At 40.3% G+C, this 12,367-nt stretch overlaps 1 protein-coding gene across 1 annotated transcript; it reads right to left on the bottom strand.

Moving 5' to 3' along the window:
* Positions 1–157: 157 nt before the first annotated feature.
* Positions 158–11,189, bottom strand: get4 (guided entry of tail-anchored proteins factor 4). The gene is made up of 9 exons (XM_083993806.1): positions 10,897–11,189; positions 9,810–9,888; positions 9,351–9,432; positions 7,704–7,853; positions 7,254–7,392; positions 5,911–6,051; positions 5,637–5,712; positions 4,487–4,559; positions 158–2,877 (listed from the first exon to the last, which is right to left on the bottom strand). Exons 1-9 carry the CDS (start codon positions 11,034–11,036, stop codon positions 2,786–2,788), a joined length of 972 nt encoding a protein of 323 aa, XP_083849932.1. The 5' UTR covers positions 11,037–11,189; the 3' UTR covers positions 158–2,785.
* Between the last annotated feature and the right edge of the window lie 1,178 nt (positions 11,190–12,367).

Raw genomic sequence — 12,367 nt, forward strand, 5'->3', positions numbered from 1 at the left:
CTTTGTATTTAAATACTTATTATGTATCTTTTTCATTACAGTATTTAGAGTTTTGGTTAGCTTCAGCTTCAGCGTTTTATTTTAATACGGAGCATGATGCGGTAATAAAACGGACAGGACAGCGCTTGTTTGAAGACATTCTCAAACTCTTCTCAGTTGTATTTTATTTATTCAATTAGTGAATCATTGAAAAGGCAAACACTCCCCGTAAGTCCTCAAAGGAAAAAAAAAAACATATACAAAAGCTGTGACGATGTTCACTGAGACACACACACACAGTAGGCCTTTGGTCACACACCTTTTTTACTGCCAGATAAGAGAGAATCCAGACAAAACTGACTCTGAGGTTAGTGATGGAAATGGGGGAGAGAAAAAAAATCGTAAGTTTTGTTCCGTCTTCGTCTGAAAGTTGTTTTATGACATTTAGTTGATCTCTGTAGAAAATGTGACTGTTGTTGAGGAACCTCAGTCAGTTTTGTCTGGATTTCCCTTTTTGGATGATCGATGGTGGTAAAACAAAGAGGCCTGCAGGAGGAGCTGGCCACCAGAGAGAATCCTCATCCTCAATTTCCAATGACTTAAAACACATTAATACAATCTTGTCAAGCCATTTAAATAATCATTTGGAGGATTTTGTGGCAGAGTAATTGTAGATTTCTCTGTTTTTCAGTCTCTGATGACCGCTGCTTTTTGACTCACTCTTTGACCGCCACATCACTGGTCTCTATGATGATCCTCAACCACATTAGATAGATGCAATCACGACAGAGCATGTACACTGACAACTCAACACTATTCTATCGTCCCTCTGTAGCACTATGACATTGAGCCAGCCAGTCCTCTATGGAAGACCAAAATGACCAAAATTAAATCTATATGAAATAAAAGTCTAAATATCTGATCTAACTGATGACCTGTGGTGTAATCCAATGCATTAAAAATACTGTAAAATGGTATTTCAGCCATTTTTATTCATCTTCAAGATTTGATTCAATACATATTCTTGAAAATAAAAACGCTGAAATAACACTTCCAAAAAAAATGTGTTTTGAATAATGTACTGAATTATTTTACCGTCTCTTCAGTGATATTTAACATTTATTTAATGCCGTTTTTATTGAATATTGGCCATTTTGGATTTCCACAGTCCCACACAGATAATTACATAGAAGTAAATAAACACTATTCTACATTGGAAGACCTGTGGACATTCCTAGTTTCCTAGTATTTGATAAAAATTTTGACTTCACAAGGGGGATTTGGCCCCTCTAGATTATCTGGAGCACAGTTAGGTTTTTTTTCTTTAAAAAAAAAAAATCCTAAAACAGCAAATTGACAAGACCCGGACTGATCGAATGTCACTACAAGGACAGAATGAAGCTGAAGACTGAATGATGTGAGCAAAGAAAAACGAGCTGTCGAGGGGGAAACAAGCCGAGTGTGTTCTCTGAGGGCCAAAGAAGTTAACACTGATGGACAGCAGCTATTGTAATGTGCACCGGCTGAACTAATGACTGCTCCACCTCCAAGAGGAAACTGTTTAACAGAAACAAAAACAGAATCAAAGACAAAAGACAAAGTCAGAAATAGTCAGATAAGCAGCAAGCTTAAATATTAGCATCTTGATAACATGCAAAGCAAGGTTCACTCCAACAGACGGGGTTTTCACAGTGTCTCATTTCGCTCCACTCGTCAGCGGATCACTTTAAAGACCCTCAGTGCTTCAAACACCTCATTACCAGAATCTGCAGGGCTTCTGGCAACTGTAACAAGGCCAATGTTGGATCTTCCTTTACGCAGTTTCTCTTGGAGATGGCGCAAACAAGCTCAGCAGCAGTTCAGCAAGTGCACGTTAAAAAAAAAAAAGTGACACATCTACACCGGAGCTATTTGTATACAGACAGCTCTATGTTGGTAGTAATTCACTTGAATTAAAAAAAAAAAAAAAAAAAGAAAAAAAGCAGCCACCACTATGATCCATAGAGGAGACACTGAGCAGGAAAGGTTTGTTTGGTTGAAATTCAAGGTGCAAGATGACCTATGATAATAACTTGTCTCTGATGTCTGGTTTGATGTCTGATGTCTGGTTTGTCCATGTCGATGGACAAACGAGAGTAAGAAAGTGAAACGTGGCCCTGACTACAAGTTAATTCACTACTTACAGAAGAGACTTGTAACGGAAAAAAAGCTGTTGATAAATGCCAACAACTTCGACAGCCATGGCTCCGATTGAATGAAAGATAACAGTTGAATATTTGTGAGTTGCCTAAACTCTTTAATAATGATGACGTTAACTTGGGCTTGCACTTGGGATTGTATTCTCTCCACTGGGAGACTCCCATGTCTTCAGAGCAGGTATTCACAGAGAGAGGGCAGTTGTTTATCGGTTGTTTAAAACTGACCAACCCTCACCACAGAGCAGGAGTCCCAAACTACCCAAATGTCTAAAATAAAATAGTATAGTCTTATTAATAACAATAATAATAATAATAATATTAATAATAATAATAATAATAATTCAACACAGGAAGAGTTTGCAGTTGGGCGCAGTCAGTCCAGGCCGTGCTGACAGGGATGTTTTGGTGGCCTGATTCTTATTCTGATTTTAGGACTTTATAGGTGGGATGGGGTGTCTGGAAACAGCACGCCTCTGAAAACATCGACCAGAGCCTCGCACCCCATCCCTGTTGTCGAGGTGACGAAGGGAGGCGGGGTGGTCTTCCTCTTTTTTTGTGTGTGTGTATGTGTGTGTGTTCGTTTGTTCTGCACGTCCTGGGCTGCGGGCTCAGTCCAGCTCTATGGGGCTGCTGTCCTCCTGGGCTTCTTCGGCGCCGTCGTCCTCCTCGCCTGCTCCCATCAGGCTGTTCAGCAGGTTTCCTGTGTGACGCAACACAATGACCTTCATGAGTTCTAATCAAGTGCTTCCGGACCAGTCATAAAGGTGTTAGATGAGAAGACTGCTACCACTCTCATGTCTGTACAGAAGATGAGCAGCTGGGTTAGCTTAGCATAGGGCTGGAGACAGGGAGGACAGTTCTTCTGTCTCTGTCCAGTGACAACAAATGTGCCAACCTGCAGTTCTGATGCCTCTCTACACTTTCATGCTGCATTCACATGGAATCCGGCAGACGGCAAACCGGATGTCATTTTAGTGGATGAGAGAAGGACGGTAAACCTGGGCGAGGCTGGCAGAGACGGCAACGCCATCCAAAGTTAAAATATTTTAAAGAGGAACTCTGCGGGATATTTAGCTATGCTACATTTTTAGCTTAATTAAACAGCTTCAGAGTTAATAGTGCTGGTTTAAATCAATGACTTGTAACTTGTTACGAGGGAGAATGGAAGCTCTCTGCCTTCAACAAAGTGTCTCTTGGCCGAAAACCAACCTTGCAAGATCAGCGCCGCCGACCCGCTGACCCAGATCTCGTCTTGGTGGCACCGCGACACAAACGCGCCCCGAAATCTCTTGTTTATGAGAGATAAGACTACACAAATATACGCATCGTAACATCGCATATGATAAATAATGCTATCCACCGCTCCATGGATTGCTTTCTTGCCAGGTGGTTGAAAACAAATGCACACGGCCAGGAGGAGGGTTTGCAAAACAGCGGTAAAGCGGCCAGACTTGCTTTAACCTTTTACCGTCCACCGCCACTGAATTCACAACCGGATGTTACGATTTGGACGGAATTTTTCAGTTTGCAATGCAATATCAAGAGCTATCAGGATTTTATGGCCATATACATATAGCTATGGTAATAACATTAAATAATACACAAGAATTTGTTCTTCAACAACACGTCATCAGCATGGCAACATATTATCATCACGTGTGTATCATTTCCTTTTCTGTTGGACAGCTTGTTTGTTTTTTGCGTTCCGTCCCGTGGCTGTTCTGTTTGTCATCTCCCGTCTGCCTGATTCCATGTGAATGCAGCTTTACTCTCTAAATGCTTGTAAACAACCTAAAGCATAGTTTTATATCACGTAACAATGAATGCTTCCAAAGGCTTGTTATGACTCAGTGCTGGGTTTGAAAACCTTGTAGTGCTGGAAGGTTTGAGTGTTATTTTGACTCTGACTCTAAGCTTCGCTGCTAATGTTCAGCTCGTGCTACGACTTGTGTGTGTGGACATGATGTAAAGCTCACTACACCTACACTACAAACTCATCTCTCCTCTGGTCGCCTACCTGATGATACAACTACAAGAAGTTGCTGTCTCCGGCAAATATATAGTTCCTCTTTTACTGTACAGATGTGAGAATGGTGTCAATCTTACATACAGTATGACTGCCAAGAAGAAAGCAGTAAGCATATAACACACTATTATCATGTACAAAACATGAGAAGTATTCAATAAGACAAATCCCATGCATCACACATGATCTGTCCAACTGCACAGTTGAAAAGGGGCTGATCAATAATTTGTGTACAAATGATCCATAACATGCGCTGAGATGATCAAAGCCTTGTTGCACTCACCTAGCAGCCCACCATATGATGGAGACTGTTTGGGTGGAACGCCAAAGAAAACCTGTCCTATTCTGTCGAGATACTGAGGAAGCAGGAGGAGGAGCACAGAGAGACATGGTTACAAAGTTACAAAGTTACAGTCAAAGATGTGGACTGGGTTTATATTATATGTTAAAATATAACTATTACAACAATATTTCAACAAGACGCTTGTGGGTTTCCATCTGATTTTATACTGTGGTAATTTCCCTATGGCAAAAATGAATCTCAAAAATGTTGTTCTGCTTGGTTGGCTGACACAGTTTTAAGTATTAACAAAGGCAAATGTACAACTAACTGATAATGAATTTAACACTAATATAAATCATGATGTACTCTGGCCTTTTCTTCTGCAGTGGTTTTAGTGGGACCTTGGTTAATCAAGAGGCCACTTAATGAACCAACAACTGATGAAGCTTTGGTGGAAAAGACAAAGAAAATCTCTCCCTTCTATCTTGTCCCACTATGGGTTTATGTTGGCTTTATACTTCTGATCTCTCTCTCTCTTTCAAATCCCTCCATTCAGTCCCAACCTCACTGTATCTGGCCAATGACCTTTCTGCCTGGCCAATAAATTACTAGATGCCACTTTCTTAATGTCATTGCATTAGTCTGTCTTTCAGCTTTACTATTGCCCATCTCAGCCCTTCCCATCACCACAGCAACCTCCATTTAAGTCCAAGGACACGTTCCCTGCATCAAACACCCTCAGACTCTATACCACCACCACCACCACCAGTGCCTACACTCCAAGGCATCACATCCCATCTCCTATCTATACATATGGGCATACATTTATAACAAGGCTTCACATGGATGGAGACTTTTGTGAGTTGCTCTTCACTTCCCTTTGATCTCTCCTTATTGAAATTTTCACAGGGAAGGACAGAAGTGCATTAATTAGGATTTTCTTTTCCAGGATTTCTCAAAATGTGGTTCTATATTTGCATGGAAACCCACCTACTGTCATGTTCTTGATTACCTTAGGTTAAATAATGTGTGCAGGCGTAGTGCACATAATTGTAGACATGGTGTATTCTGGTTATAGTAACATCACACTAGCTCATTTAATACATGATTAATAAATGAAATGGTGAAGACAGAAGACCTTTACACTTACCTCATTATACATGGGGTCCCTCTTCAGGGAAGGTTGATATTGTTCACATAACACTGTGAAAACTGTTAATTTACCCCTGGAGAAAAAAAGTTAAGAAAAGTTTTAAAGACTGCACAATATGATCTTCAATCTATTTATCAAATACAAATCATTAACTGATTTATACTGATCTGTTTGTGTAAAGTATTGGAATTACAAGTTCAACAACATTTTAAAATAAGTTAAGTGTGCAGCATTAAATAAAATAAAATTAAATAAAATATTTTTTCCTCACCCATCCACTGCCAGCAGCAGAAACCAGATAAAGTTTAGTAGAGGCTGGACGAAGGGAGGGCCCTTCTCTATGGACGGGTGTTTCTCTGTGTACGTGCTGAACACCACAGAAGCACTATTTTTGTTCTTTAAGCAGAGGAACCTGCAGGGGTTGGGAGGTGAGAGGAGGAAAGTACAGAAATAGAAAAAAAGGTACAGACAACATGAACAAAATGAGATGATGGGAAAGAAAATATGGCAGAAAATGTGACAAACACAAAGAAATAAAGAAGGCAGAGAGAGGGACAGTGGGAAAAAAGACACTTCAATCAAACTGCTGACAAACAGGAAATGGATACGACTGCAGGCTGGCATGCTGAAAGAGGATGTATCGGTGACTGGACATTACAGAACAACTGCTGCACTCATTTACAGGTAGGAGGTTTGACATTTGAGATGTTGATTTTCAATTTCTGCAGTGTAATGATTGAAAAACATTGCGCTTTAAAGGTCCAGTGTGTAATCAGGGTATATACAGGAATCTTGAAGTTAATTCTAATACCTTTTTAAGACTTTTTCAAGACCTTCTCAATATTTTTCAACATCTCACCGCCACTTCAAGCTGTAACCATTTACATCAGTGACACTTTTAACTGAACAGTTTTAGTTTGTGATAAAGACCACTAACTTATGATACAACATAATTCAAGGATAATAAATCAAAGGCAGAGTTTATTAAAAAAAAAAACACTGCTCCACTCTCAAAAAACAAAAACAACAATCTTCTTTTCTTTTTTATGTACCGGTTCATCTTTGTTTTTTAATAAAATGAATAAATTCACACACTTTTACAATGTTTTTTAGGACTCAAACTCTTGGACAGCTAATTCAGAAAAAATACCTTCAAAATTTAAGACTTTATAAAGTTGTGAAAAGACTTTTTAATACTTTTTAAGGGTCTTAATTTTCCCAAAATTGATTTATCACCATTTAATACTTTTCAAGACCCCGCGGATACCCTGGTAATATTTGTCAAGGTTTATTGGGAAAATCTGAATATATTACCAATGAATATATTTGTATAATCGCTATAAAATAAAATCTGTTTGGTTTTCGTAGCCTTATAATTCTTCTTATACATACGTATAGCAAGGGTCTTGCTTAGAGAGTGTCACCATCTTGCGCCGCCATGTTTGTACGGAATGGAAAATCCAGCCAACCAGAGAGCACGTTTCAAGAGTTTCACGTTCATAAATAAACAGTAGAATGATTTAATAGATAAATAATAGAATCTGAACGCTAGATGTCACTGTTTTCTCCTCATTTCACACACTGGACCTTCAAGAGCACAGGAGCGACACTTACTGTAGGACGGCCTGCGCCACAAACATGTCGACCTCACTGCGGAAGCCTCGTGACGCCGAATACTCCACCAGCATCTGCGCGCAGCCCTCTCCATCAGACGAATGCAGGAAGTGGTAGCGAGACTCACTGTAGTTTTGCTCTGAACACACAAAAGTTCGATATTTTGACTGTTTCGGTATCAAACTCATAGCCGGGAGGACAGCTGCTGTTGTATAAGGAAGAACACATACCAGCCAGATGCTGAGAAAGAGGACGGTGGGCTATGCTGATGTGTGTCGACAAGCACCGTGATGCGGCTGGTGTGTGGATTCACACAGTAGGCTTGTTATTACTACCTTAATACTGATTTAATGGTTCTCAACTGTTTCAAATATATATTCAATATAAATATATCAAATAATTTGTGTTATTATGGTCAATACAGTATAAAATGGATGATTAACTGATTACCTTTCCACAAGGTGACAGCTAGGAGTTGGTGTAGTTTTGGGTGACCCAACTTGCCGGAGCCTCCAGTCGACCATTTCAAGGCTCTGGAAACAAACGCTACTCTCTCCGGGGAGTTCTGGTCCATCCGGCTGAACAGCTTAGCCAGGCTTTCTGCTCAACAAACAAACAAATCACCCCAACAACATCAGAGGACGTCCCTTCTGATTCGCTGTCCTCAAGGAAGGTTGACTTCCCTGGATGTCATGAGAGTCTGAGGCTGAAGCATTTATCTAGAGAAGAGGTGTCACAAATAGATCCAGCAGAGTGGAGCAGGATCAATGCCAATCAGAGGTGTGAATGTATTGGCTATACACTGGCCGGTGCATTCAGGTCCCGTCAGGTTTCTCCATTTGGCTTTACTGCAGCCATTTTATGCCAAAATAAAACAAACCCTGTCATCGATTGTCACTCAATTGCCTTATTATGATGTGAAAACAGTATTTTAAACAAATTTTTTTGCAAATTCATTAAAAAAGGAAAAACTGAAACATCACATTAATTCATTCATTTGCTGTCACACTTGAAATTTTGCCCAGGTGTCTCCCATTTTTTTGATCATCTTTGAGATGTTTCTACACTTTGACTTCACTCCACCTATAATAGATACAGCTGAATGGACATGATTTGAAAAGACGCACTCGTCTATATATAAAAGGTCTCACAGCTGTCGACGCACATCAGAGTGAAAGGGAAGCGATGAGGAGGAAGGAACTGCCAACAGAGACCAGAGGGTGTTGAGGAACAGGTCTGGGGACGGCTACAAAACAAGTTTCTTTTGCACAGAAGGTTCCCTAGATTACAGTCGTTTTAGTAAAAACAACCAAGATTTTTCCAAGATCTGGCCGTCCAGCCGAACTAAGTGATTCAGGAAGAAAGGCCTTAGTTAAGAGAGATGGCTAAGAAGCCAATGGTCACCATGGATGCCCTCCAGAGATCCTGTGTGGAGATAGCAGAAAACTTCCGGAAGGACAACTGTCACTGCAGCCCTCCACCCATCTGGGATTTATGGCAGAGCAGCCAGACAGAAGCCACTCACTGAAAGTCTGTACAAAAGCAGCTGAAGGACTCAACAAGGTTCTCTAGTCAGGACTGATCGATTGTTCTATATATCTATCGATCGATCTGGTATCTATCTATCTATCTATCTATCTATCTATCTATCTATCTATCTATCTATCTATCTCTCAGAAGTGTTGAAAAATCTTGGAGATGATCAAGAGAAACAGAAGGCACCTGAGCAAAATTTGAGGTGTCATGAAAAGGGATCTGGATGTTTCTGAATGATCTGAATATGATATTTTAAAATTTCCCTTTTAACAAACAAAATTGTGAAACAATCAGATGGGTCTGAACACTTTCCTAATGCACTATACACACGACCAAGGTTATCTATCTTGCTGTGACAGCTATGTTTTTTTTGGGGGGGGGGGGGGTTATTGATGGTGCAAATAACAAGTACAAATTTCCCACTGCAGCTCAGACTTTAATAATGACATAAATCCAGAGGACAGCAAATGTGCCTATCCACCCTGTTGCAGATTTCCCACACATTTTCCACACAGTCTTGTAGATGAATCTGTGTTTTCAAAGTTAAAGGTCGATACTCACCTAATATTTCCTCTTCAACTTTTGTCTCAGATTTCTCTAACACTTCCAGCACCAGCATGGACAGGTCTGCTGCACTGTTTTGCTGTAATTCACAACAAATTGTTTGTATGTTTTTTCAAAATCTGTATCAGAATTTACAGACACACATTTAGAAACATAAATTCTTAGCTTCTGTAAAAGGTACACAGAGAACAAGTTTCTTTCAGTAGATAAAGGCTAAAAAAAAACCCTGCTCTTGCTCTTGTAATTGATAAGCCCAACTACTAACATATTGTCCTTATCACCACTGCACACTGTTGAAAAAAATGAATCTCAGATACTCAGTTTCACTTATTGAAGACATTAATAGTACTATACAAATTATACCACAATAGGGGAAAATGAACACAGCCTCCCAGAGTTGCTTTCTAACTTAACTTCTTAACTTAATTTTGAGCAGAAATCAAATGTTGCATATACCTGGTTATAGCTGAAGAAGAGTAGAGCACCATTGTACATCAACTCCCTGGCCTCAGCATGTTTTGCCTGTGACATGTACCTGATGGAAAACAGAAGTGTTGGTATTACAGATCAAGTTCAATTTAAGACTATCAGATGCATGAAAGCTGCTTTTGCTTCACATATACAACAAGGGATCAGTGTGGATGTTACAATGAGTATAATGACTTTGACCAGGTGTGACAGGAGTTCAGGGGTGAATAAGGCAATTGTGACTTTTAGCCATGACATGAAGCAAGCCGTTGACCACACTGTGGTATTGAGGAGGTTTGGCTTTGATTTGATTTGGATTAGAGCAAGCCACCTTTTTTTAATGGAACTTTATTGGGAGGTAGATTTCCAGTCAGATTGGCAGCACAATGGATCCGTGCATTACCCCCAACAGCGCCCAAGTCCGTGGGAGTAGATGTGCACACCGATGAGGGTGTGAATGTTCATTAGTGAGACACACACACTCACACTGGACAATAGAGCAACCATGACGTGGCTTATTCTGGTTTCTGCAAATGTGACCAATGGTCATAACAGCGTTGCCACTTCAGAGTTACGACAAAACAAATGAACTAAGTAGAAACACGTCTAACCACCTTAGTCCAGGCTGCGGTGGTGCAGTGTGGCTAAATGCTAACACAGCTGGACAGGTTCAAGACACACGTTTACTAGATAAAAGCAATTAGCAAAACGATTATCTCCTATATTCGGATATTTAGCGCTTGGACATCTTTACCGATATAACACAAAAACTCAAGCCCGTTTGACTGTCTTGCATTCACAGGCAAGCTAACACTAGGTCCGCTATCGTTAGCTGTTGGCTACGTTGCTAACTCCTAGCCTGCTATCGACCCGTTGGTAGCCGCAGATGGACACCCCAGCTGTCCAAACAAACAGGCGGATCGACACGAGTGGGCGGATCCGTGGTGAGATTCGACCAATCAGAGACGGGCAGATACGGCAGCAAGGTTGACAGCGGAATGATCTGGAACAGGCAGGCCCCAAAGCCAAAATGACTGTATACAACTGCAGTTACGGACACGAAACGATGCCTTACCTAAAAAATAAAGTCCTGTACATTTGGTGTGCTTCATAGTAATCCCCCTTTTCCACACTGGCTCGCAGTTTTCCTTCGACCCTCTGGACGCCTCCGCGGTTTCTGGCACTGGAGCACCTCAGAGACTCCTGCTCCGACATCGTCGTTGCTCCGCAGCAGCGCTGTCTCACTCCGAATGTTGACACTGAGAAACCGGAAAGCCTTAAACAGAGCGGTCCCTCGTCGCTTGCCGTAGCCGGTGAGGCGTAGTAGTAAATGGGTGTGTGAGCACGGGAAAAAAAAGTTCACGCAGCCTTGTGACTAGCAAATCACTCTGAATGCAGCATGGGGGTGTGAGGAGTGAACACGGGGAGATAAGATTACTAGTTAGTGGCAGATAGAAGATAGGGGGTCACGGACGGTCATGTGTTTTTGTGAGGTTTGTTTGTCTCTCCAGTCCCTCGAGTCAATTCTTGTAGGTTTGCCCTTGTTAGAGAAGAGCCCCAACCTCATAAACATAAAAAGGATCTTAAATTAAAGATGTGTGGATGTGTGAATGTGAATTCAGGATCTGAAATGCAAAGGATTTTTCGCATTTAAAATAAGAGATAATTGGTCAATACAGAAGTTTTCCCTTAATTAAGAAAGGGAGATTTACAGTTGTAGCTTCTTCATTTAGCTTTCAAAGAACATATTCATGAGATCTGTAATACCACCAAGTTCCAGCTTTAATTCTTTATGATTTAATGTAATATTTTTATACGAAATATAAAGAGGACGAGAGTATATTAAATAGATTTAACTACGGTTACCCAGAGAAAGACCAATTAAAACATGAATAGTTAGTATGCAACATTTGTTGATATCCAGACTTTTGGTCACTATTGTTGAGGCTCTGAAAAAATTGCACCCTACATTTCCTATTCCTTAACTAAAGCGTCATTTCACATGACCCTGGCTGCCTGGGAAACACCCACATTTTTCAGATTTTATGTTACAAGTTTGTAATGCTAGGCCTATTAGCTGAGGATTAACTCTTGGCATTGTAAACCTTAAGTCTCTAAACTGGGCCATGGAGGCAATTACATCTATATATTGAGCCAATATCAAAGAAATTCATTTAAAGATAGGTGAGGTCAGGTGTCAAACAATAACACCATCATGGCCTTAACATTTAGGTCATTTACCATATACCATCAAATACTGTTCTGAAACCAGGTAGATCACTGTGGGAATAATGCTCTAAACTGGAATAACCTAGTGCAGCTTAGTCTTGGTGCACAGTAATTCTTCTTCCTACAAAAGTGTAAAAATTATAGTACAATTGGACAAATATACACTGATTTTTATTTTTTGATAATTAACAATACATAAATATTTACTGGGCTCTAGAATAGTTTGTTGTTTTGGAGAAATGTGCCAAATTACACAACTCAGAAACTCAAACAATTTTACCCACCTAAAAAGTACCAAGGTTATTATTCATAATTTC

The sequence above is a fragment of the Trachurus trachurus genome (assembly GCF_905171665.1).
Source record: "Trachurus trachurus genome assembly, chromosome: 19".
Taxonomy (NCBI): Eukaryota; Metazoa; Chordata; class Actinopteri; order Carangiformes; family Carangidae; genus Trachurus; species Trachurus trachurus.